The 27,966-nt window shown below is 44.3% G+C and overlaps 1 protein-coding gene across 1 annotated transcript; it reads left to right on the top strand.

Moving 5' to 3' along the window:
* ube2na (ubiquitin-conjugating enzyme E2Na) lies at window positions 1–27,966 on the top strand. The gene is made up of 4 exons (XM_072241048.1): window positions 1–147; window positions 21,362–21,608; window positions 21,724–21,864; window positions 26,912–27,966. The coding sequence occupies exons 1-4, from the start codon at window positions 115–117 to the stop codon at window positions 26,959–26,961; spliced, it is 471 nt and encodes a 156-aa protein (XP_072097149.1). The 5' UTR covers window positions 1–114; the 3' UTR covers window positions 26,962–27,966.

The raw sequence follows: 27,966 nt of genomic DNA, 5'->3' as shown, positions 1-27,966 counted from the left end.
CTCGGCGCATGCGGAAGTGGGGGAAGGGTGCGGAGAGAAGCGAGCGACTCTGCTTCCCTCGCAGTTCGGTGGGGAGAGAAAGGAAGGCCGGAGAGTGGGCAGACATCGACCAGAATGGCGGGCATGCTTCCCAGGCGAATCACCAAGGTACGGCGGCCGGGAAACCGGGCCTCCCATTAAACTAAATACCTGTTGTAGAGGGTCCGGGCTTTTTCTCTCGGCCGCTGGCGAAACCACTTCCGCTTTCAGCGAGTGAGGCGATAGGGAAGCCTCATGGCGTCGACATGGCGCCGGGCGGCCTGGTGTTCCGCGGGGCCGGCTTAGTGGGCACACCGAGATGACTGAGGGGAAGCGGGGGCGTAGCAGCTCGGCGAGTAGAGGGGTTCCGGGGATAGGTCGATGGGTGTGACGATGCGCTGGGGGGGTCAGGAGTGAAGAGTGTGAGGCTAGGTAGGCCGGGAGGGGATTTCAGGAGTGTGAGGGTGGGCTGGAGAGACAGGTCGAGGGCGGGAGTGAAAGTGGACGGGGGGGCAGGAGGGCGGGCCGTTCGGGTGGGGGGGTTCAGGAGTGTGAGGGTGGGCTGGGGGGGGAATGAGTGGACGGGGGGGCAGTGTCAGGGTGGGCCGGGGGGGGAATGAGTGGACGGGGGGGCAGTGTCAGGGTGGGCCGGTGGGGGAGGATGGGCTGGGGGGGGAATGAGTGGACGGGGGGGCAGTGTCAGGGTGGGCCGGTGGGGGAGGATGGGCTGGGGGGGGGAATGAGTGGACGGGGGGGCAGTGTCAGGGTGGGCCGGTGGGGGTGAGGGTGGGCCGGTGGGGGTGAGGGTGGGCTGGGGGGGGAATGAGTGGACGGGGGGGCGGTGTCAGGGTGGGCCGGTGGGGGAGGATGGGCTGGGGGGGGAATGAGTGGACGGGGGGGCAGTGTGAGGATGGGCCGGTGGGGGTGAGGATGGGCTGGGGGGGGGAATGAGTGGACGGGGGGGCAGTGTGAGGGTGGGCCGGTGGGGGTGAGGGTGGGCTGGGGGGGAATGAGTGGACGGGGGGGCAGTGTGAGAGTGGACTCGGGGAGGGGTGAGGATGGGCTGGGGGGGGGAATGAGTGGACGGGGGGGCAGTGTGAGGGTGGGCTGGGGGGGGAATGAGTGGACGGGGGGGCAGTGTGAGAGAGGACTCGGGGAGGGGTGAGGATGGGCTGGGGGGGGGAATGAGTGGACGGGGGGGCAGTGTGAGGATGGGCTGGGGGGGGAATGAGTGGACGGGGGGGCAGTGTGAGAGAGGACTCGGGGAGGGGTGAGGATGGGCTGGGGGGGGGAATGAGTGGACGGGGGGGGTGAGGATGGGCTGGGGGGGTATGAGTGGACGGGGGGGCAGTGTCAGGGTGGACTCGGAGAGGGGTGAGGATGGGCCGGGGGGGGAATGAGTGGACGGGGGGGCAGTGTGAGGGTGGGCCGGTGGGGGTGAGGGTGGGCTGGGGGGGAATGAGTGGACGGGGGGGCAGTGTGAGGATGGGCCGGGGGGGGAATGAGTGGACGGGGGGGCAGTGTGAGGATGGGCCGGGGGGGGGGAATGAGTGGACGGGGGGGCAGTGTCAGGGTGGGCCGGTGGGGGAGGATGGGCTGGGGGGGAATGAGTGGACGGGGGGGCAGTGTGAGGATGGGCCGGGGGGGGGGAATGAGTGGACGGGGGGGCAGTGTGAGGATGGGCTGGGGGGGAATGAGTGGACGGGGGGGCAGTGTGAGGATGGGCCGGTGGGGGTGAGGGTGGGCTGGGGGGGAATGAGTGGACGGGGGGGCAGTGTGAGGGTGGGCCGGTGGGGGTGAGGGTGGGCTGGGGGGGAATGAGTGGACGGGGGGGCAGTGTGAGGATGGGCCGGGGGGGGGGAATGAGTGGACGGGGGGGCAGTGTGAGGATGGGCCGGGGGGGGGAATGAGTGGACGGGGGGGCAGTGTGAGGATGGGCCGGTGGGGGGGAATGAGTGGACGGGGGGGCAGTGTCAGGGTGGGCCGGTGGGGGAGGATGGGCTGGAGGGGGGAATGAGTGGACGGGGGGGCAGTGTGAGGATGGGCTGGGGGGGGAATGAGTGGACGGGGGGGCAGTGTGAGGGTGGGCCGGTGGGGGTGAGGGTGGGCTGGGGGGGAATGAGTGGACGGGGGGGCAGTGTGAGGATGGGCCGGGGGGGGGAATGAGTGGACGGGGGGGCAGTGTGAGGATGGGCCGGGGGGGGAATGAGTGGACGGGGGGGCAGTGTGAGGATGGGCCGGGGGGGGGGGAATGAGTGGACGGGGGGGCAGTGTGAGGATGGGCCGGGGGGGGGAATGAGTGGACGGGGGGGCAGTGTGAGGATGGGCCGGGGGGGGGGAATGAGTGGACGGGGGGGCAGTGTCAGGGTGGGCCGGTGGGGGAGGATGGGCTGGGGGGGAATGAGTGGACGGGGGGGGCAGTGTGAGGGTGGGCCGGGGGGGGGAATGAGTGGACGGGGGGGCAGTGTGAGGATGGGCCGGGGGGGGGGAATGAGTGGACGGGGGGGCAGTGTCAGGGTGGGCCGGTGGGGGAGGATGGGCTGGGGGGGAATGAGTGGACGGGGGGGCAGTGTGAGGGTGGGCCGGGGGGGGGAATGAGTGGACGGGGGGGCAGTGTGAGGATGGGCCGGGGGGGGGGAATGAGTGGACGGGGGGGCAGTGTGAGGATGGGCCGGGGGGGGAATGAGTGGACGGGGGGGCAGTGTCAGGGTGGGCCGGTGGGGGAGGATGGGCTGGGGGGGAATGAGTGGACGGGGGGGCAGTGTGAGGGTGGGCCGGGGGGGGGAATGAGTGGACGGGGGGGCAGTGTGAGGATGGGCCGGGGGGGGTGAGGGTGGACTGGAGGGGGGAATGAGTGGACGGGGGGGCAGTGTGAGGATGGGCCGGGGGGGGTGAGGGTGGACTGGAGGGGGGAATGAGTGGACGGGGGGGCAGTGTGAGGATGGGCCGGGGGGGGAATGAGTGGACGGGGGGGCAGTGTCAGGGTGGGCCGGTGGGGGAGGATGGGCTGGGGGGGAATGAGTGGACGGGGGGGCAGTGTGAGGGTGGGCCGGGGGGGGGAATGAGTGGACGGGGGGGCAGTGTGAGGATGGGCCGGGGGGGGTGAGGGTGGACTGGAGGGGGGAATGAGTGGACGGGGGGGCAGTGTGAGGGTGGGCCGGGGGGGTGGTGGGTCAAGGGGGGGTAATGAGAGTGGACCCGGGGAGGGACATGTCGGGGGGAGGGGTGAGGATGGGCTGGGGGGGCAGGTCGCGGAGGGGCAGTGGACCGGGGGGGGGGGGGGGGAGTAAGGGTGGGCCGGGGCCGGGGCGCAGGCCAGCAGTGTGGGGACACGGTGAGGCCGAGGCTTCCCGGTGAAAAGTTGAGCGCAGTGTCCCGGCGACAGACGGGTTGGGGGGGGGAGACGTTGCCATAGAGACGGGGCGGACGTGCTGCCGGTCGACAGGCCCGAGCTGCTGACGTCACCGGCCGGGTGGGGAGGGTGGAGGCCGCAGCCTGGAGCTGGGAGTAGGTGCGGCGTCCGCCTGCCTGCGCGGGGCTGATCGTTGGCTTGTCGGGCGTGAATGGCTCCTACCACATGAAGTGACCACTGTGGCTGCGACTGAAGCTTCTGGAAATGTTCTGCCCGCCCGCCCTCTGGAGAAGGCAGTTCATTGGCTTCCTGCGTTGTCGGATGGGGTGTTAGTGGGTTAATGTCACTGTGATATTTTAAATCCCGTTTCACATGACCGTTTTGCTGAAAGCAATTGACGAAGCTGGATGATCTTGGCATATAAGGAGGGAATATTCTGTTGAAGTTCAAATAACTGCATCTGAGCAGTTGATTTTTGTATTTCATAATTTGAGTTTCTAAACATTCAAATGCACCTGAAGTGAAATTGATGTAGTGTGACTTGCAGAATTGACAGTTCAGATATTTGGGGAAAATCCAAGCTGACAGGCTAAGTTAACATGACAGTTCAGTGTACATATCTTTGAAGGTACTATCCCTTGTATTGGTTATTGCATGTTGGAAAGGCCCATCTGCAGTCAGCATAGAAGTGTCATGCACAATTGATTCACTTTGTCTCCCCGGAATCGAATGTATGCCTACCTGGAAGTGTACGTACAGCTTGGAGGGACGGGAATGTACAACATTTAATTCTTTGTTTACACATAGGAGCAGAATTAAGCCATTTGGCCCATCAAGTCTGCTCCACCATTCCATCATGGCTGATCTATTATCCCTCTCAACCGTGTTCTCCTGCCTTCTCCCTGTAACCTTTGGCGCCCTTGCTAATCAAGAACCCGTCAACCTCTGCAGTAAAGATACTCAATGACTTGGCCTCCATAGTGGTCCGTGGCAAAGAATTCAATAGAGCCGTGACCCTCTGGCTAAAGAAATTCCACCTCATCTCTGTTTTTAAGCGATGTCCTTAGATGAAAGAAGAAATATATTTATCCAGAGGGGAGTGAATCTGTGGAGTTCACTATACATGACAAGTCTGGGGTTTTGACTGTCTTGCATCTCCTACCTAATAGCAGCATGGAGAAGATTGCATGGTCTGGATGGTGGTGGTACACCTTCCAGGATATGCCTTCTCATTACTACCTTCAGGGAGGAGGTGCGGGAGTCTAGAGACGCACACTCCACGCTTTCAGAACAACTTCTTCCCCTCTTTCGCCAGATTTCTTGCACTATATTGCTGCCACAAATCAACAAATTTTATAATGGATTTCAATGATAATGAACCTGATTCCTATTCTGAATGCTGTCTTCCTGTGACATTGCTTCCTGTAAATGTCCTTGTGGGAAGAGCTGTACCCATGATGGAACAGGCTGATTGGTTGCTTGGGCATTTGAGTTTTATTGAGACTTTGGGGTAGGCATACATGGAGAAAATAACTTCTCTAAATTGCCCTCATCGGAGAACAGCTCAACCCAATCATTCACCACCTGAGTTGCACATTTTTTGAATTATTTCCATGGAAAAAGTAAATTTTGGAATAATTACTGCTGGGTGGGGTAGGTTTCGGTTTATATAGAAATATTAGCTTCTGACAGCCAACCAGAATAAATCCTCTTTATTCCCAGTCTTTGTCTCCTGCCAGTCAGCCAATCTTCTTTAGGCCATTTGGCTTGTCTAGTCTGTGCTAACCCATTTTACTGCTTTGTCCCATCTACCTGCACCCAGACCATAACTTCCATGCCCCTCTTACCTATTTGCTTTTCCAAACTTCTCTTAAACATTGCAATTGAGCCTGTATCCTATATTTAATTGCAAATAGTTAATGTCACAGGAAGCAAGGAATTAAGTATTGACCACTGGAGCTCCACTGGTAATGGTGGTCTAGTCACAAGGAAGCATATTAGTTATTAATTACCCTTTGTTTTCTGTCACTGAACAGATTTCAAATCCAATTTGTCACTCTCTCCCATTGCAATCCTCCTCACCGTTTCATCAGAATGCTTGTTAAAGTCCATGTAGATTGCACAATTGTACTGCCTTCATCAATTGCTGTAACCTGCTTAAGAAATGTAGGTTGAGCTTGTCAAAAGTGACCTTCTCACAACAAATCTATGTTGATTGTCCCTGATTCATCTTTGACTTTCCAGAAGAAGGTTAATATATAAATAGTAGACAGACCTGTCTCTCCATGCCTGCTCTGCCATTCATTTAACCTCACTCCGTGCCTTTTCCAGCATATTCTTCATACCCATCGATTCCCTTGATATCCAGCAATCTTTGGATCTGTTTTGGGAATGAGGCTACTAACTGAGGCTCCACAGTCTTCCAGGGTATAAAAATCTAAAGACTTGCTGCCCTTTTAAGTTGAGGGATTTCAAATTTTGATCCTAAATGGCCTCTCCCTTATTCTGAGTTTTGTACTCCTCGGCCAGTGGAAATACCCTTACTGCATCCAGTCTGTAAAGCCCTGGAGGAATTGTTGAAAGAGCTCTAAAACTATGGCAAACATGCTCTGAAACCAAACTACTGAATATTCACCGCAGTCCTTTGGCAAGAACAAATTTCTTTCCAGTATTCCAGGTGTGATTTTGCTAAGGTTCTTTACAATGCAGTATACAAATCCTCTCATAATAAAGGGTAATATGTATTCGCCTTCCAAATTGCTTTTGCATGGTCTTTCATTAACCTGTATACAAGCACATCTGGGCCCCTTTGAATGTAAGCTTTGCAAGTCTCTCTGAAAGTTCATGCACTGCAGTGGGTAACTTTGCACTTTATATTCTGTTTTCATGTTCTTACATATTCAGTTTGTCCATGCGCCTTTGAAGTCCTAACATCCTGTAATAAATCTCCCCTCAGTCTAATCATTTGAGATTGTGCATAGCTGGGGCCTTGTTAGGTCACAGCTGTCAACCAAGAAGGATCTCTTCTCTGATCCCCCCACCCCCCATCGAGGATTGGAGAAAAATAAATGAGTAGATTTAAAAGATGGAGAGGGATAATCCCTCTTTTGTGAATTAGCTACAATATTTCATTGAGAATCTTGTCAACATTTCATATTTTGCACCATTTTAAATGTTAAATATCGTCCATTTCTGGGGACAAGTTTTTCAATAACCTCTTTGCCAGTGATTGTCAAAATTTCAGCTTAGCTATACAGATTCAATGCATTAGCTTGCTTCTAGTGTTATTGCACACCCCTTAATGGGCTATGAGATACACAGTGATGAGAAGATCTGAAACTTGCCAAAGAAGATTGTAGTGGGAGTTTGTTCGTTGTATTTGGATATCCCAAGTGTCTGAATGCCTTGGTGGTTAATGTTGAATTCAACTTTAGGGATTGAGTACCAAATGATTAAAGATTCTGCTGCAGTTTTGATTGCACTGTTAGCATGTAGTGTCAACATGATTACAACATGGGAAGCCCTGTTGATACATAGTGCCTAGCCACAAGGGTTCAAACAGGCTTTAACTTCAAGTTTGTCCTTGTGAATCATAATTCAGACTTGCAGATAGTTCTTTTCCCCTTGAACTCAGCTGTTGTTCATAGCTGGCAGGGTAGGAACAAGTAGTTGACATGTGGTTAGTGTGAGATGGGCACTAGTGGTGGTGCTGTTATTGTGTTCCTTTCCTGTGGACTGGCATAATTGATGTGGATTAATCACTGCTGATGTATTGTCCCATCTGTTTGACAGGCAGGCTAATTGGACTTGGGTAGTGGCATGTCAGGTATACCATCTGCATCATGAGACCTGATTAAAGTGGACATGTAGTGAGCCAGCTTCCATTATTTTGCATAGGCAGGGGTGGACTGCATGTCACTGCATGAATGCTTAAGGTTCGGAGATTCCCGGACAGCTTTTCTTCCATTCATTTAGGGTTTGAGACGGCCTTTTGAGGAGCTGAGATCAAATTTGTTAAAGAATAAATTTATACTGTGTTAATTGCTTTTGTTAGCTGTAGTTAATTGAAATGTCAGATAAGAATTAAATCAGTGCAAAATAAAGCAATGATTTAATTAATTGCTAATAATTAATAATTTTAATAATTATCTCAATTTAACATCAAGACAAATGAACCTATTTAAGGAATGTGGATCTCAAGTAGTTCAGCTATTCAGTACACACAAAATGAGCTTGAATTCAGGCTCTTAAGCACGCCTTGGTTTTTTTTTGGTTAGACTTACCTCTGCCTTTGTGCCTGATTCCTGTACTAACGAAAAAGCCATCAGTCTTAAATACTGAGTCATAAGCATGTTTTGTGTAAAGAGGTTCGTCACCCTCAGAGGAAATTCTTTTTTGTCTCAGCCTTGGATATGCTTTGCTTTAGTCTGAGACTCTGATCCCTAGTTCTTGATTTTAAGCATCGCATCAACTACTGTGCAAAGCCCTCTAAGAATCTTGTATATTTTGGTAAGATTATGGACCATTTAAAAAAAAAAGTACAGTACAGGAACCAAAGTGGCTCAACCGAAGTTTTATATAGCTCTATCTTCCTTAATCTTCTTTTAAACTATTAGAAATATGTACAGTTCACCTCATTGTTCTACAGAAAACAGCCCCTTTATCTCTGGGGTCAAGGTGATGAACCTTTTCTGCTTTGAAGGCAATAGAGTAGACCGTACAGAGTAGGTGTTTCGTTTTAATTGACTTGCAGCACGTAGTACACTCTTCCGGCCCTTCAAGCTGTGCCACTTAAATACTGAGTCATAAGCATGTTTTGCGTAAAGAGGGTATTGTGTCAAACTTTTTTGTCTTAGTAACACACTTGGTGTCACACTTGAATATTTCTGTATTTCTGTGTGTTCTGGTGCTAGAGTTGCCCCAAGAGATATTGGGGAGCGATTTACGAGAATGAGATGTAGACCACCTGAGTACGGACAACATTTTAGAGGCATGTGGCATTGCATGCTGATATCATGACTAATGCCAGTGACCTTCTAACCCCACACGCTCTGCTGACTGTATAGTGAATCATATATGCTGACAAAATTGTCTACACAATAAAAGGGATTTATTAGCTGAAGTTTTAGATAGTGAAAAATGCTTTAAATGTAAGATTGACATATTTTAAATTAAAGGAATCATGAAGATCGTTGTTCTTGCAGTTTTGGGTGCTACCTTAAATTTGTGGTTTATATTGCTAGGCCAGCCATCTCTGACCAGTCATAATCCAGAAAATAGTGTTTCAGATTTTATTATGGAAGTTTGGGAGATCAGTAAAACAAGTAGTTCACCACCTTCATTCCTGAACTCGGAGGAGCCCGTGGGCAGTGATCATCTCTGAAAGATGGTATACTGTACCAGGAAGAAACAACTGCTTCCCACCAAGATTTGATAATTTTATGAAAATGAACTGTTCTGACTGCATTGTAATACTAGTTCTTGAAAGTTTCTGATTGTTACCTTGGAATAGCAGAGATATGACTGAATGTCAATTTCCAGTTGAACTGTATCATGCAATTTTATAACCAAGAGTAAATGCAGTCATTCCATTTGGGATTTTTCCAGAAGTGTGGTGAGATTTTTTTTCTTTCAGTTGTTGCTATGTACAACACAGGTGGGTTTATCTTTGCGAGCATCGAGTTTCCATGGTACAGCAACTTGCAAGATCTAAACTGACTTACCATTCTGGCAGAGCAGTTTGGGACATCCTGAGATTATGAAATGTATTTTTTTTTAAAAAGCAAGTTCCTTTAACAAGAACTGTCATCTTACAAATCAAACAATTTCCAGGGGAGAATGTAACAATTAAAACGAGTAGAGGGCAGTAAACATACTGATATGGAACTTCGTTTAGTTTTTAATAATTGAGTCAGTTTTCAACTTGGAAGGCAAACATATTTAAACGAACAATGGAACAGAAGATGAATCAGGAATCCCATCTCTATCTGAAAAGAATACAAGAGGTTACAGCAGTAATTACATGCTATGAGCCAACCTGAATTAAAAGTGGCTGCTGTCACTAGATACACAATCCACTGCTCAGAGGACAGGGGATTCGTGGCCCAGCTCAGTGTATAATATACATCACAAAATGGTGATGAGGACATTAAAGAAATGAGTAAATCAATCAGTAAGCTAACTACATCACTGTGAGCCTTAACAAGTTGGAATACAAAAGTCACATTGAGCTTTGCTGGAACCCTTTCCCATTCACCTGCTGGGTTTTAAAGTTGGCAAAGTGGCGAAAGAGACAAAAAGGTAGATGTATTGGGAATAGAATAATCTAGCTGAGGTGGCAGAACACAGAAAATAAGCGGTTTTCTTCGTTATACAAAAGCCGTAATAGTGTTTTTTGCCAGGTCTGAGGTCTTGATTTTCAAATACTCTTTTCATTAGCAGACCAAAAGTTGAGCGTGTACTTCACAAATGCTTTGCTATCCAAATTATTGTGGGCAAATGATTGAGAAGATCTGAGGGGGAGGGGTCATTACTATTAATTTACAGTTATTGGAGAGGCCCAAGTACTAATACTGTTTGGTTTAAGTACAGCTGCAGGTGAAGCCGTTATTTAATAGTTATCAGTGATTCCCGCAACCATCCTTGAAGAAAGATGCCAGTGTAAATCAGTGTCACTCTCACTGGTTTGCTTAGCAGCTGTCTGATTAGACTTTTTTTCGGCCAGTGCAATGTCTCCATGACAGAAAACCAGGAATGTGAATTGGTCTAAAATTTTCTGTCAGAAAGGGCACATCAGTATCTGGAGAACTGTATGCTGTAGATATCTGAAGAGAAAATTTTGTGCTTTGACATCCATGACTTGATTAAACTTACGAGTTGTGACAAAGGCTTTTGCAGGTACCGAGATTGAAAATATGGTAGAAAGCTGCAGTTTGTTGTATGACATTCAATGGATAATGTAATTATACAATGAGGCCCTCCGATGGTCAGGTCGACCATGGATGTTGTGTCCTAGCTGTCTTATGTTCAGTCGGTACACAAGCCAGAGCAGTACAATACTTGGAGCAAGCTGTTGCTCATGCAACAGGGTCCCCCAACCTCTTCTGTTTCCCACCTCCACCCCCAGCAGCTGATGAATTCCAAGGAAAAGTTTAGCACCAGCAGCATTGCAGGAGTTGCCAGTGGGCATTGAACTCAATGTAGTACTGCCAAGGTATATTTCCTCGGGGTTTACTCCTGAAGCCTTCCCCATGGATGGGCATAGCTGCAGGTCATTGGAGGTTTAAGGTCAGAGTTTTCCTTCTAGATGATCTGCCAGCCACAGCTAATAAGCCTCATATACCTGGAGTGACCGGTTTTAAAGTGCCAGTAACCTGCCTTTGCCCCTTCTGCCAGGGCTTAGTAGCTAAATCACACGTGAAGGCCAGGGACTGGATTGGTTGTTAGAAGCTATTTGAGACACATGCCATTGAGAGCATTTAATAGGTAGTGGGAGCTCCACCCCCACTGACCCACACCAGTTATGGCAACCTTAAGGAAACCCAATATGCAATAAAGCCCGGTAAATGGAATCGAACCTGGAGAAATGTCTAGGAGACATTTTTATTGGGAGGAGAATAGACCAGAACAGAGAATCAGTTTATGTGCCTGAAGTAAAAGTGGGCACGTGTGTGAAAAGTAAGAACATTCCAGATTGTGTGATGTTAGCTGAGCTGGAGGATTTTATTTTTGATTAGAGTTTAAATTGGGATGTGACTGTTTGAAACTTCTGAGAAGAAATGGTTGTGGCAGCCAGGCCAGTGTGATGAGGAAGGTGAACAGAGGATGGTAGAAAGGGGCATGGGCATCGATCAATAAAAGTAATAGAAAATTCTACCTAAATTCATCTGAACTACGTAAATTCGTTCTCTTGAAATGCCTCAACCCATTGCAACTGAAGTAGCATTAGCCTAAATGGCTCCTTTGGCTTGCTGACCCAGGTTTCAGTTGTAAATGCTCTATGTCGTAAATATCTCAAGCGATACACTGCAAAATTAATGTTTGCGTGGCATACTGTAAGTGAGAAAATTGTGTGAGTCTGAAAGTGAGGAGAGAAAATCTTAAAAGTTAATTAAAAAATATCTTTGAAGATGATCAAAGGCAATGATAAAAAATAATTCTACTAAAAGACAAAGATGAACAAAATGATTGTGGATAAATAAAACGACATTCAACTAGTATTTGACAAAGGACAAATTGAATATTTTTAAAGAAAAATTACAAAATTAAATCACTGAATATAGAAAGTAAATGTTTTGACCTGCAGATAACAAGACAAGCTAGAAAAATTCAGTGAGAAATAGAATTACTTGTGAGTGTAATTTTTTAAACTTGGTCGTGGTATCGTGCTGATACATAAGCAACCATTGGAGATGATAGAAACACTAGTTTTTAGATTGTTACATAGAACTCATCACAGAATCAGACCTTTTGGCCAATCGTGATGACAATGTGAACTAGTTTTTTAAAAAAAAGCTTGCCTCTGAAACCTTCTTCCTCTCACCTTAAAACTCTGCTCACTTGTATTTGATATTTCTGTCCTGGGTAGGGCTCAGATTATCACAATTTTGTACACTTCTGTTCGGTTTCCCCTCGGTCTCCAATTCCGAATTTGTCCATTCTCTCCTTGTAGATAATGAATGCACTTAAATCTAGTCAACATCCTGGTAAACCTTCGGTACCCTCTTCAGAGCCTCCACATCCTTCCTGTAGTGCAGTGGTTAGCTGCTAAACAGCTACAATTTTTCTGTTTAATTAAATAATGAGTAGGAATTGTAAACATCTGATTAATGGGGGAAAAATACTAAAACTTTTTTTAAAAAGTGAAGAATTAGAATCCAGATGGAAATATTTAAAAGTGAGGATGGCTCCTAAATAGCTTTGAGCCCTGACTAACTAAAATTGTTGACAGGTATAAATCAACATGCCATTTATTTGAGGTTTTTAAAGTCTATAGCAAAGTAAGCTTGAAAGTGGGGGTATTTTGAATTGCTGGGTAGATTGCTGTATGGTTATCAGATCACTTTTTTTAAAAGAATGAAAGAGAGCAAAGGATAGTCGCTTAGACTAGGTTGTGCTTCCCTGCAAGGATTGGTCCTGGGTTTTTACTCATGAAACTGAGCCTGGAGAAGTGAAGGTAAAGCAAGGAAATGTACACACAAATAGGGCGCAGAGAAGGATAGAAGAATTGCTGGAATTTCTAAATGGTGACATGGTGATAATAACAAATGCTTGGAAAGAATGTGCCATATTACGAGACAGTTAAACATTACTTGCCAAATTGGCAGGTTCTAGTGCTGCAAATTATTCCCATGGACACGGCACATTATTGCTGCAGCCTTGTAAAGTTGGTTGGATTTCAGGGTGTGCTGCAAAAATGAGCGAGTCCAGGATTGGGTCAGCAAATGGCAGATCACTAAGAGGGAGTGAGAGGGAAGCCAGATACTTTAGGAGCAGGTCAGATGATCAGGCCCTGTACTGGAAGATCCACAGTTTCCAAGTTTGATTGAGGCTCCTGTGGTAATTAATGTTATACATGCCTGTTAATGTTTTAAAATTAAGTTATCTGCAGCAAGAACACATGTATTGAGAGTCCTGAACTTGTATCCCTTATTATCTTAGTTGTTTTGAAACCTTACTTATCCGCCCTCTCATAATTCTCCATTTACCCATCATCCCTCTGGCTCTACCTGCCCACCACCTCTCTCGCAAATCTGGTTCCACCTTTCGCTTACGAGCTTCCGTCTCACTTCTCTCTACGTACTGGATGCCTTCTCTCCACTCTCTTGGCTCTGCTGCCACAGATACTGCTTCACATGCTGAGTTCTTCGAGCAGGTTATTAATTTGTCCCAGTTTTCCAGTATCTGCAGCTGTTTGTACCTCCATTTGAAGTAATCATCTTTGGCTTTGATGGGACTCCTGTAGAAAAAGGAGACTCAATAGAGTTGGGTACATCAATTTTTTTTTTCCGTAAAAAAATAATACAAATCTGTAGGGCCAAAGGAACAGCAAATCTTACACAGAAATCAGATGAGGCAAGTGGCTGCTTATTCATTTTATCTAGAGATGTGACAGGCCTTTCCAGTCTAAGTCCAATATACAACCACATAACCAATTAATCTACTAACCTGTAGGATTTTGGAAAGTGGAAGGAAACCAGAGCACCCAGAGGGGAGAGACAAAGTCGGAGAATGTACAAACTCCTTACAGACAGCAATGGAGTTGAACTCAGGTTGCTGCTGCTGTAATAGCATTCCCCTTGCCGTTATTGTACCGCGCTGCTCAACAAAATATATATTCCTTTTTACTTGCCTTTACCTAATGATACTGTAATGTCTTTGAAAAGGGTGGAAGCACCAGCTCGTGCTAGTTGCTAATGAAAATAGCTCCATTTTCATGCTAATAACCCAGTTTTCTACTGTACACAATTTTATCCCTGGTAATAGTTTAGTTTTTTTTGGTCTCATTATAGGCTGAACAATAATTTTTGCATTTGTTTTCAAGCCTTTTTTTTAGTAGATTTCTTGTCATTTGCTCTAAACACTCTGAAAAGCCTTGCTTGTGTGGGTTTGGAACAGGAGTGAGGGTCTCCAGTCCGACTGTTCTATATTTGAGCTGGAAAGGACTGTTTGTGGCTAACTGAACTGATTAGATGGAAGTGCCAGGCAACACAACAGATGGGTTATGATGTTTGTCATTCTCTAGTCATAGCAATGATGCTTTGGTGGATGTCATGGGGACTTTACATACTGGATTATAAAATATGTTTGTCCTTCCGTGATGGTTTGTCTTCATTACTATAAAAGTAGAAGGCATTAAATTATGATTTGCTTAGTTCCCATGACTGAATTTCTAGGATGAGATGTAACTTTTTTTTACATTTTATTGATTGCATGTAAATTGCTTGACATAATCACTCAATTTTACATTTAAACTTCTTTTCCTCTACTTACAGTATATTTAATCATAGTTTTTTCATGCAACCTGTCACTTTGAATTTTCACTAAATGGTACTCCGTTAACTCTTTTGGACCTGTCCTTTGTTGCCCTGTACTTTGAAGCACCGTTATCCTTTGTAATATGTCTCTATTTTTGGGGATTTAAAGTTCAGAATTCCTTTCTACCTACCCTCTGCTTGGAAAAATCTCTTCTGCTTACTTACGTAACTACAGCTTTGATCCTTTGACTTCTGTTAAGCAAAGAGAGATTGAAAGGACTCTTTATCTGGGCCTCTAAATTGTATACAGTGGTTAAATTTCTCCTGTTATGTGGTAACTAGAGCCACGTGGGATTTCAGATATTGTGTAAGTGGTGATTTATGGAGTTTTGCGCTAATTCCCTCCTGATGTTCTGTGTCTTGGCCAATAGAGGAAGTTCTGCACTTGGTGTCCCTGTTGTAGACTTTATTGGGCATAATTGATTTTGTAAAATATCAAATGGCAAGTATCAGATCCAGCAGTGAGATCCTGGTTCCGCTGAGCTGCAGGCTTGGTACCTTTATCCTTTTTGCCTTGAGTCTCCCATCACATATCTCATATCACTACTGTTCAAGTTCAGGTTTGCTGCCATGTATATACAACCAAATGAAACAACGTTCCTCTGGACCATGTTGGTCTCACAATACATATACTACGCAGCATATCAAACAAAATATTACCATGAATAAATTCATAATGTACAATTCAAAATGCATGTAGTATGCAGCACGGATAAATAGCTCACTGTCCTAGTGACAAGACCTCGGTGGTGGTAGGGTATTCATTACTCTCACAGCCTGAGGGAAGAAGCTGTTACCCAGCCTGGCAATCCTGTATCTCGTTCCAGATGGTAGTGGGTCAAAGGGATCGCGAGGTGGGTGGTAGGGATCCCCAACAGTGTCCACAGCGCTCCCGGTAAATGCCACAAATGGGGGAAGGGAGAACCCAGTGGTCCTCTCAGCAGATTTTGCTATCCTCTGAGGTTCTTGCAGTCCAATGCCTTAGCTGTGTCTTTTTCACTAGTGAGGTGGTGCGTGGGTCAGGTTAGATCACCCTGTTACGTGCACACCAAGAAACTTTGTGCTGTTCACTGGTTCCACAGCGGAGCCATTGATGTGCAGTGGAGTGTGGGTAATGTCACTTTCCCTAATTCTAAACCATACAACTGTCAATTTGACTCTGGTTCTTTGCCTTTATTACTTCCAGGCGATCATTTCAGTATATTCCAAAGCCACTTCCTATTCTCTCTATGTGTACCTGGGGTCTTTAACTCAGAGTGCTCAAGTTTTGGCTCAAAGGAATAGTTACATCTGTCGTGGCTGTCTTGTATATGTGTACTGTTTGACAATGCCAAGTTCTAGCTACATTTCTGTATGCTCAGTGTATTTGAGACTGAATTAAAATCCACTTCTATCTCAACTTCCAAACTGCCTGATTTCTCTGTAGTTCAATTTTATTCTGTTTCTTCAAACAACATCCACTAAATTGCTACTAAATTATTTTTTTTAAAAAAAACTATAGTTGCCTGTTTTTTTGGGGGGAAAAATATAATGAACAATTTCCCTGCACTTGGTGTTGACCTTGATCTTCATTTCTATTAATCCTATAGTACCAATTTGCACACTTAAATCGTCAATCCTTGTTGACCTAGTTGCTTGGAAGACCATGACAAGTCCTGGGCATTTTTAAAAAAGTTTAAGAAAATGCTTGACAGCTAGATAAAGTCATATCCTGACCCGTCCAACTGTCTATTTTAAATCAGACGAACTTCCCAAATCTAAGTGTTCAAGCTTATTAATTACTTTAACATTTTAAATACTTCTACAGATATCTAAATGAGTAGAGATGCTGTTTTAATGCCAGTGTAACCTGGCGCAGATTGTTTATGTAGATATAAATCTTAAGTGCTGGAGACTAGTTGAAGATTCAGTTTTGGTATTCTGTATTTGATTTGCTGAGCTAAAAACCTGTTTTATTTAGTATATAGCAAAAGTTCACATAATTTTTCATTAAATTTAATTGAAATAGAATGCACATATTTGGGAAATACTGTCTGTTTTGCTTTGGCTCAGGCAAATTAATTTTTGCTTTGAAGAGATGAGGTTGACCTAAAATGGCTTCCTGATTAGGCGATTACAGTCAGTGCAAATAGGAAATAACACCTCCTGGCTGAGAACACCAGTGCACCTAGGCCCCTTGTTTTACTCTCTGTACACCCATGACTGGCAAGGCACTGTTTAAACTCCATCTATAAATTTGCCAGTGATACAATACATTGGCAGAATTTCAGTGGTGTGGAGGAGGTGTACCGGAGTGAGATAGATCAGCTGTTTGAGTGGTGTTGCAACAATGACCTTGCACTCTACATCTGTACGGCCAAGGAATTGATTATGCTCATCAGGAAGGGAAAGTGAAGGGACACACCTCATCAAGGAATCGAGCGGTGAAAAGGGTGAGCAGTTTCAAGTTCCTGGGTGTCAACCGCTGTGAAAATCTGTCCTGGGACCAACATATTGATGCAATTACAAAGAAGGCATGACAGCAGCTGTATTTCATTAGGTGTTTGAGGACCATATAAGACATAGGAGCAGAAGTAGGCCATTCAGCCCATCGAGTCTGCTCCACCATTCAACCATGGGCTGATCCAATTCTTCCAGGCATCCCCACTACCCTGCCATCACCCCATACCCTTTGATTCCCTGGCTAATCAAGAACCTATCTATCGCTGCCTTAAATACACCCAAAGACTTGGCCTCCACAGCCACTCTTGGCAACAAATTCCACAGATTTACCACCCTCTGACTAAAGTAGTTTCTCCACATCTCAATTCTAAAAGGACATCCTTCAATCCTGAAGTCGTGCCCTCTTGACCTAGAATCCCCTACCAATGGAAATAACTTTGCCATATCTAATCTGTTTAGGCCTTTTAACATTTGGAATATTTCTATGAGATCCCTCCCCCCCCCCACATTCTCCTGAACTCCATGGAATACAGCCCAAGAGCTGCCAGACGTACCTTGTACAGTAACCCTTTCATTCCTGGAATCATTCTTGTGAATCTTCTCTGAACCCTCTCCAATGTCAGTATATCCTTTCTAAAATAAGGAGCCCAAAACTGCACACAATACTCCAAGTGTGGTCTCACGAGTGCCTTATAGAGCCTCAACATCATATCCCTGCTCTTATATTCTATACCTCTAGAATTAAATGCTAACAATGCATTCGCCTTCTTCACAACCAACTCAACCTGGAGGTTAACCTTTAGGGTATCTTGCATGAGGACTCCCAAGTCCCTTTGTGTCTCTGCATTTTGAATTCTCTCCCCATCTAAATCGTCTGCCTTTTTTTTTCTTCCACCAAAGTGCATGACTGTACACTTTCCAGCATTGTATTTCATTTGCCACTTTGCCTACTCCCCTAAACTATCTTAAGTCTCTCTGGGCTCTCTGTTTCCTCAACACTACCCTCTCCTCCACCTATCTTAGTATCATCAGTAAATTTAGCCACAAAGAAAGCAAATTTTTCTCCAGATGTGTTCTGGAGAGCATTTGAATTGGTTGCATCACTGTTTGGTATGGAGGGGTCCCTGCACGGGATCGGAAGAACCTGGCATCCATCATTAAGGACCCCAGTTGCAGAGGGTATGCCCGTTATTGCTATCATCCAGGAGGTGGTACAGGAACGTGATAACAAACACTCAGCATTTTAGCTTCTTCCTCTCTGCCATCAGATTTCTGAATGAACATTAGCCCATGTACTCTACCTCACTATTTCCCCTCACTCCTTTTGTACTAATTTAATTTTTTGTATACGTATATATTTCTTACTGTAATTTAGTGTTTTGTGTATTGCACAGTACTGCTGTCACAAAACAACACATTTTATGACATGTGGCAGTGATATTAAATCTGACTCTATCATTTAAACCAAGCACAATACAAGCTTTCTTCACAAAACATGACATTTCATATGCTAAAAGTGCCCATATTTCATACTGTATCTGTTGGGTGAAAATTACATTTGCTCTTGAAGGCATCATCTCTATTGATGTATTGGCTGAAGTTCAGATATGAATGTTGTGACCTTTGGGAGCTAATAATGTAAAATGTTCTGCTTTGACCTTAGATTGCTATGTTGGTTTGAGACACGTATAAATTTGTGTATATGTTGAAACTCAAACAGTTCCATAAGTATGATGTTCATAAATTCATTTTTCTTACTGTTTCCACAGTTTTAATTAACACAATGTTGTGGTTGGTTAACTTGCTGTCCAACCACAATGATGTTCAGCTTGGAATTTTTTTTCTAGCCAAACTTCACTTGATGCATTACTTGTCACCAGTGTTTTGCTTTTTTTTTTGGGGGGGGGGAGAGGTGGATTGATTTCCATGGAATTTTAATAAATCTGTCACCGGATGTTAGTGTGACTAATTGGAAAAAGAAATCCAGTGGTGTCTAAATATTCTGTAAATGAGGGGATGCCCAAGCCTAAAGTACCAGCTTCTGTACCCTCTGTATTGATGTTTCTGCTTTTCGTACTTTGTAAAACACTGTTTAAGAAGTATTTGTGAAATTCAATAAATTATGATCTGTTATTGAAACCCAGCATCTTATGAAGATGGGTATTAACATAAGTGTACTTGTTTTCGCTTTGAGTCCACAGTGAGCTGCATAAGTAATGAAGCCCTTTTGGACTGTGCTATGGAATTTTATTTTCACCGATGTAGGCAGAATTTTATTTAGACTTTAACTTAAGAAAAACAAAATCATTTTCAAGTACAAATAGGAAGCAAAGCTAATATAAAAATCTGGTTAGCTATCATTTGGGACACTAGTTAGTCCATGACATGGCACTGCACTGTACCTGGAGTGGGTGCGTTGCACATTCACCGGCAGCTGAAGCAATAGATCGTATAAACTGGCTAGCAATATGTACAAGGAAAATAATGACGTAAAAGTATTCTTGTTTCACTGTTCCTCCAAAATGTGCTAATACCAGAAATCCCCTAATTAGAAAATAATTTCTGTAAGTGGGGTTTTCTGAATATGACATCCCTATGGATGTTTTTAATATATGACCTACCAACACTTCTCTTGACTCTACTATTGAGTGTAGCTATTTGTTCTGACTACCAAATGATCTAAAACATCATTTTTGTGAATACTTATTTTGCATTAAACCTACTGACTGCAGATTGTAGTTTACTCTCAAAAAAGGAAGAACATTCTTTAGGGGTGTTAGTGTGTGGCATCAGAGTTCAACACCACCTCTGCCTGTAAGGACTCTGTACGTCCTCTGCGTGAATGTGCGGTTTTCCTCCGTGTGTTCCCGTTTCTCCCACAGTCTAAAGATGTTCTCGCTAGTAGGTTAAATGGTTATTGTAAATGGTCCTGTGATTAGGCTAGAGTGAAATAGGTGGGTTGCTGGGCTGTGAGGGCCTGTTCTGTGCCTTATTTTACATACTTTTTTAGAACAGTTGTAATGGCCTAAAACACCGACAGTTTTAAAATGTAGCTAATGTTGTTATAGAGAAGCTAGAACATGGAGCCATGCAGGTTCTTTTGCCCACGATGTTGTGCCAAACTTTAAATCTACTTGGAGATCAATCTACCACTTTCCTCCCTCATAGGCCTCCGTTTTTCTTTCATCCATGTGCCTATCTAAGTGTCCCTAAAATCTCCCTAGTGTATCTGCCTCTACCACCACCCTTGGCAGTGCGTTCCACACACTTATCACTCTGGTAAATTTTAAAAGAACTCTTGACATACCCCCTGCACACACACTTACTTTCCTTCAATCACCTTAAACGTATGCCTTCTCGTATTAGTTATTCCTGCCCTGCCATTGACTCTATAATATGCCTCATGATTCTATACACCTCTATCAAGTCACCTCTCATCTTCCTTCACGTCAAAGAGAAAAGCCCTAGCTCACTCAACATTTCCCCATAAGACAATCCAGGCAGCATCCTGATAAATCTGTTCTGCATCCAGTCTAAAGCTTCCAAACCCTACAGTGAGGTGACAAGAACTGAACCTTCATCTCCAACTGTGGTCTAACCAGAGTTTTATCGAGTTGCACCATCGCCTCGCAGCTCTTGAACTCAACCCCTGACTAATAAAGGCCAACACACAATAGGCTTTCTTAACCACCTATGTGGCCACTTGGAGGGATCAGTGGGCGTGGAGCCCAAGGTCCCGCTGTTCCTCCACACTACTAAGAATCCTACCATTATCTTTGTATTCTGCCTTCAAGTTCGACCTTCCAAAATGTATCACTTCACACTTTTCCAGATTGTACTCCATCTGTCTTTTCTCAGCCCAGCCCTGCAACCTATCAATGTCCCATGTTACCTTTGTGTCATCTGCAAGTTTACTAACCCGCTGTTCCACTTCCTCATCCAAGTAATTCATAAAATTCAAAGACAGCAGGAAGCTATTTGGCCTATCATACCCATTCATGTTCTCTAACAGAGCACTTCAGGAAGTCTACCTTGCAACCTTATTCCTACCATGTATCTACCCAGGTCACAGTAGAACCTGCCTCCACCTTATCTGCAGGAACGTGGAAGACTGCACAATCATAAAATCAGTGAAGGAAACATTCAGAGGAACTATTCTCCAAATAATGGCATTGGATTCTTCTGGGGCTGTTGAACTGGTATTTGTATCTCACAAGTAATGCCCTTTGCTGTAGAAATCACTTGAACTTGCACAGAGGCATCAGTCTGGGTGACATTCTGAAAGTAGTTCTGGTAATGCTCTTTATATTGGCTTAGTTGGAAAAGGTTCACATGTAGGGCTTCCTATTAGTAACTAATTCCATGAATACATTTGCTGTTGCATGTAATAAACGGATTGTGTTGTTCAGATTTGACCTTGATTTTGGAATTTCTCATGGATTGGGCATGTAGTACACTTGGGGAATTGTGTGATTTGGTGTTTACTAATAGTTGTCTTTTTCATCATTTTCAGGAAACTCAGCGTTTACATGCAGAGCCAGTGCCTGGTATAAAGGCAGAAGCAGATGAATTCAATGCACGTTACTTTCATGTTGTTATAGCTGGTCCGCAGGACTCCCCGTTTGAGGGTGGAACTTTTAAACTTGAACTATTTCTTCCAGAAGAATATCCAATGGCAGCGCCAAAAGTTCGTTTCATGACTAAAATATATCACCCAAATGTAGACAAACTGGGCAGAATTTGTTTAGATATTCTGAAAGGTAATAATTGCCTTCAAATTTTTGGTTTCATTTCATGTCCCATCAGAAGAACAACTTTTGTGCAGTTTTTAACAAAAGCACTAACCCCGTGTCTTGTAATGTTTTGATTCCATAGATAAATGGTCTCCAGCTTTGCAGATTCGTACAGTACTGCTTTCGATCCAGGCATTGTTAAGTGCACCAAATCCAGATGATCCATTAGCAAATGATGTAGCTGAACAGTGGAAAAGCAATGAAGCCCAAGCCATAGAGACAGGTAATTTTGTTATTTGATATTTTACTGGGTGGGGGAAAAATACCAGAAATTGGAAAGCTAGTTAGAGAACTTGATCTGTGTTCCGTCAGCCTTGAATGCATGTAGCATTTGCAGTCCTATAAATGAACTGATAGCACAGACAGCAACACAGGAGTATAATCTAGAATCAAGGAAGGTATCAGGGCAGAGTTAAGTGATTTAGGGGCAATGGATTGTAATGTAGAATCAGTTAAAATCATGTATAGTGGGGAAGATGAAATGGCTGCAAGTAGTCTATAGGCACCCAAAATACGACCGATGTATAGAGTCGCAGACTCGAGCACTATGGAAACAAGCGCTTTGGCCCAGGTGATCCAGGCTGACCAAGGTTCCCATTCAAGCTAGTATCATTTGCCTGTGTTTAGCCAATTATTCCCCCAAGTCTTCGCTAGCCATGTGCCTGACCAAGTGTATTTTTTAATGTTGTTAACCATTTCCTCCAGCAGCTGATTACCCCATGGATGGAAAAATTCCTCCTCAGCTTCCTATCAAATCTTTTCCCTTAAACCTTTGCACTGTCTGCTCCCTCTCTTGTGCGCCCCCCCCCCCCCCCCCCAGAGTTGGGGTATCAGGAACCAGTGTATTAACCTTATCTATGTCTCTGTTTTATACATCACCCCTCATTCTCCTGTGCTTCATGCTCAGCCTCTTCCCTGACTGCCTCTTGAGCCCCCGAAGTATACGGTAACAAAGAAAGCTAAATAGATGACTTGTGCATAAGCTATTTATTGGAGTAGTACCTAATCCAGCTTCTAACATTTTTCTGTGGTAAAGAATATCAAAGCTGGGAGAGGATACAAAGCAGGTAATGGGTTATTAATAATCAGTTATAGTGTTTGTCATTAGAGCAAAACAATACATTAATTTGAAATTGAGAGGACTTAAGAAATATAAGTCAAATTCCAACTGAAAAGTTGAACCTTGATCAATCCGTCAGTCCCCTAGGAATACTCAACTATCAGAGTGGATTGTTTAGTCCAAAAGCCTGCCAAGCAACCGCTGGTTCCTAAGCTAGGAGTATCACCACTGCAGAGACACCAAAGAGCACTTGCGTTGTATGAAAAGACTTCTGTAATAGTAGACATGAGATACTAGAAATCCAGAGTAACACACACAATTCTACTGGGGCACATGTCAGGCAGCATCCGTGGAAAGGATAAACGATCAATGTTTTGGGAAGGAGGAGGGGAATCAGAGGAAGCTCATGGGCAGTTGAGGAGAAGTGGGGTAAGAGTTGAGCCAGAATGGGGAAATGGAAGGGGGGGGGAGAAATCGATATTTATGCTGTGAAGTTGGAGGCAGTAATAGTGTAATTGTGTTTGTAATAGAATAGTTTTTAGAAAATGGTGTATACACAAAAGAAAATGTACAGAAACCAATAGGTATCTTATTCATGATGGGAAAAAGTAGTCAGGCTAAAAACAAAATTTGAATAGTAGGGTCATAAAAAAGGAAATATCTAGAGAATGTGTGAATTCCAACTGTCATGGAAGTTCTAATCTATTTGTTGGTTGGACAAACCAAACTGGCAAGAGTACTGTAGAAGAATAATTTGTGTAGTGCATTGGGGATGGCTACTTATGAAGCTAATCTCCTGGATAGGTACATGGAGCTTAGAAAAACAGAGGGCTATGGGTAACCCTAGGTAGTTTCTAAGGCAAGGACATGTTTGGCACAGCTTTGTGGGCCGAAGGGCCTGTATTGTGCTGTAGGTTTTCTGTGTTTCTAAACAGGAATATACTATTTCAGATTTGGTCGTGAGAAATGAGGAAGGATTAGAAATCTTGTGATGAACGTTCCCCAAGCAAGTATTGACAACAGTGCAGGAGAGTTCCAGGTGAAATTTGAAAGGGCAGGCTCAGGGCCAAAACCTCTATCTTCAACTTGAAATGGGGCGGTTTTAATGGTAGTCTTATTGATCTGCACCCAGACCATAGCCCTCCACACCCCTCTCATCAATGGACCAGATTTCTCTTAAATGTTGAAATTGACCCTGCACCACCACGTGTGCTGGCAACGCGTTCCACACTCTCTCCATCCTCAGAGTGAAGAAGTTCCCCCTTGTGTTGTAGTCTCACCCAACCTCAGTGGGAAGCCCCTGTTTGCACTTGGCCTTTCTGTGCACCCTGTAATTTTGTGTACAATTGTACACAATATTTATGAACCAGCTGTTTGAACAATGCTCAGCTGGAATTTATTCCAACTGAAAGAGGATTCTATAAGAACGCGGCAGTGTGTGGATAACAAAGGAGGTCAAGGATTTTGCTAAATTTGAAAGTAGGGCAAACCATGTACGAGGGCTGGTGGTAGGGCAGGCGACTAATGTTTTTAATGCATTTAGATTTCTAAATGGCATTTGGCAGGGTGCTACAGGAGGCCAGTGCATAAATTGAGTCCAAGGTATTCAAGGAGGTATGTTAGATTGGATTGAAAACTGTCTGTACAATGGAATTGGAATAAATTTCCTTCAGGCTGGAAGGATGTAATTTTTTTTTCAAAAGTAGAATGCCTTGTTTGTGGTGAGGACATGGTGATTCTGCACTGGGCTGATTGGGCATAAGCCTGGCAATGGAGTTTAATTTGGGGAAACGTGAGGTCATACACCTGGCTGAAAGGAATCAAAAGGCAGATTATTATCTAAGTCAGGGGTTCCCATCCTGGGATCCGTAGAGCACTCAGTTAGTGGCAGGGGTCCATGACTCAAAAAGGTTGGGGACCCCTGGTCTAAATGGAGATAGACTGCAAGTGAGAGAAATTCAGAGGGATCTGGGTTTTTCTAACGATGAATCAAAAGATTAACAGGCATGTCAGCAAATTGGTTTTTTGGCCTTTGTTGTGAATGTGTTGGAATTTAAGAACTGGGTTTCAGTAGTACAGGTTGTTGTTACATAGTTTCAATCTCCTTACCTGAAAAGACTGTAGTAACATTGAAAGCAGTCCAAAGAGATATACCAAGCTAATTCCTGAGATGAGATGGTTGTCCTGTTGAGAGAGGCTAGGTGGTTTGGGTCAATGTAGAATTCAAATGTATAAGATCCTAAGGTGACTGAACAAGGTAGATGCTGAGATGTTTTCAAAAGTAGGGGAGTCGTAGGTAGCTGCTCATTTAAAACAGAGCTGCAGAGAAATGTTTTCTCTCTGAGAGTAGTCAGTCTCTGGAATTCTCTGCCTCCTGGAGGACATTAGATGGACATATGTGGAGACAGATTAGAATTTGATGAATTGTGGTTATGGGGAAGTGAGCAGAAGAGTTGAGACCATGGATCACGTTGAATGGTAGGGCAGGTATGAGGGACCTGGTGGCCTACTCGTCTCCCATTTTCTTGTTTTTGTGAAGGATGATAACACCTGAAGAAATTAATTTGCTTCTGCTGAAATGGTCATTGGACAATTAACCATGGAGATAGAGTTAGTTCCAGAAAAGACCATTACAAATTGACACACAGCCAAGTTAGTGAGAAATATCTTGGTATGAAGGGTTTCAAACCCTTCCCATACTCTGACTCCACATTGTTTGAGTAAATACTGAAATCTGATTTTTTTTTTGTTGGGAGGAAGTTTGGGCGTTTGAGGAGAAGCAGTTGCAGTGAGGTTTTGTTCTTGCACTATTCTTCAGGTTATCCCAGGCCTGGGCTACAGAGAATTTTGGTATTGCCACCGAAGTTCAGTGAAAAACTTGCATACTGTCCATACAGACAAAATAATTAGAATAGTGCATTGAGGTGGCACACAGGAAAACACTTGAAGAATAATGTTATAGTAGAGACGGAACTGCAGGCAGACAGTAAGGTGAAAGGTCACAATGAGGTAAATTGAGGTTGAGTCCATCTTAAAGATCTAGGGAGACATTTGGTTGTCAGATGTCAGTGAAATAGAATCTGTCCTTGAGCCTGGTAGAATGTGCTTTCAGACTTCTGTATCTTTTGCCCAATGGGATGGGTGAAAAGAGGGTTTCCAGAATGGGTGGGATCTTTGCTTTACTGAGGCTGAGAGAAGTATAGACAGTCTGTGGAGAGGAGACAAGTGTCCGTGATGTTTCTACAGCTCTCTGCAGTTTCTTGTGGTCATGGGTTGAGCAGTTGCCATGCCAAGCTGTGATGCATCCAGATAGGATGCTTTCTAAGGTGCATTGATTTTAAAACTGATGAGGGTCAAAGCGACTTGCCAATTTTTTTTGATTCCCAAGGAAGTGGAGGCGTTGTGGCACTTGGCGATGGCATCTGCATGGTTTGACCAGGACGGGTTATTGGTGATATAAGCACCATTGGTGTAGATAGGACTGTGTGTATGCTGCTCCCTGAAGTCGATGATCAGCTCTTTTGCTGACACTGAGGGTATTGGTTGTCATGACACCATGTCACTAGGCTCTCTTATCTCCTTCCTGTACGCTGACTCCACATTGTTTGAATAAAGCTTACTACACTGTTGTCATCTGCAGAGTCTGGTCTCTCAATCTGGGTGTACCGGGGAATAGGGAAGAGGGCGCAACTTGTGGAACACCAGTGTTTAGAATAATTGGCAGAGGTGTTGCTGTCCTGACGCTCCAGTGAAGCATCTTTTGTTTTGGTTAGATTTAATATTTACTGAAACTGTTTGAAAAAGCAATGCTCATGTTTCAGAAAATGAGTTACAATTCAGTTGAAGTGTGCAATCATTTGTTCTTTGTAGTTTTGAATACCCCATTCCCTGTAACTTTCAATACAAGATGCTGCTGGTGCTTTTTTTTTTAAGATTTTGGTGTCGATGGGGTCAGTCCACACGTGTAGCAGTGAGCTCTGGGGTGGATATTTCAAAGGCATACTGACTGCTGAACTCAAATGTGAGGAAGAGTGTGCCTTTGAATATTATTTTGATGACTGTGCTTTGAAGGATTCCATTCCCCATCCTCCAGGCTGAGATCTAATTTTGTTATTATGTCTAACTATACAGAGATATTGAAATGTGTAAAAATTATTTCAACCGTGAGAATTTTTGCTTAGAAATAACATTTTTCTTTATTATCTTGTAGCCAGAACATGGACTAGGCTATATGCCAGTGGGAACAGCAATTCAAGATGAAACTGAATGCCACTCACAGTTCTTCTAACTCTGCCAAGATCTTTCATTGCATTCAAAGAACAATCTTAGACAACTGCAGAATAAACCCAGACAAATAAACGCCTCGGTGTTTAAATGCGTATTAGAGACTATTTGTCATGTTCAGATTCACCATTATGGCATGAGCAGAGTCTATAGCACTTTGCTTTTTCTATTTCTCCCCAGTTAATTTGAAAACAGTGGTGCACCTTGACAACAAGTTTTTTTTTCTTCGCACTGTGAATGAAAATAGGCTTAGTTAGCTGCTCTATTATAAGTTTTTATCTTTTGTGATGCTGAAAGCATTTTAAAAAGCAGCTAACTTCTACACAGTAGATCATGCCCTTTGCCAATACTTTTTTTTAGGTGCAGTAGATTAAGCATCGTAGCTGATTTAGTTCATCCAGTCAATAGAGAGAAAGAAAAATGCATCATTGTGACCCAAATGTAGATCCTGAAAAGGCTTGTGACTTTGTATAGCTTGTCTGGGTAGGGAATAGGGGAAGGATGTGGGTGGTGTGGGTGTGGGGAAGAAAAGATTTCTGTAAAACTTTGTTTCAGTAAACTTTTTTTTTGTTCCATTTGACTGCTGTTCTGTGTTAATCTTTCTGCTGAGAAAATACAATTTTAAGAAATTAAAATTTTAGCATTTCTCTTCATTAATGGAAATAACTTCCTTGAAATATAAATGTTGTGTTTTCATTACAAACCAGAGTATCACGTTCAGGTCATGCATGCAAACACAGTGAATAGACCACTTACGGCGTGCTCCAAGACAGCTATTTTATAACTTTGCAGCTGTGCCAGAAATGTGCTTCAAGCTGATTGGCCTTTATTAATGGGAGATCCATTGACTTCTTCCTATGAATTTGACCATTTCTTCATTTGGACCTGTGATCAGTCAGAGCATGTAAATGTTGTCTATTTTCTCTTCATGCATATTTTAAAAAAAACACGATGTAAGAAATAAAAATTGGGTTTCAGAAA

Source organism: Mobula birostris, chromosome 23 (assembly GCF_030028105.1).
Source record: "Mobula birostris isolate sMobBir1 chromosome 23, sMobBir1.hap1, whole genome shotgun sequence".
In the NCBI taxonomy this organism is placed as follows: domain Eukaryota; kingdom Metazoa; phylum Chordata; class Chondrichthyes; order Myliobatiformes; family Myliobatidae; genus Mobula; species Mobula birostris.
The sequence above is the reverse complement of the archived record's forward strand: the minus strand, read 5'-3'. Positions and strand labels throughout refer to the sequence as shown.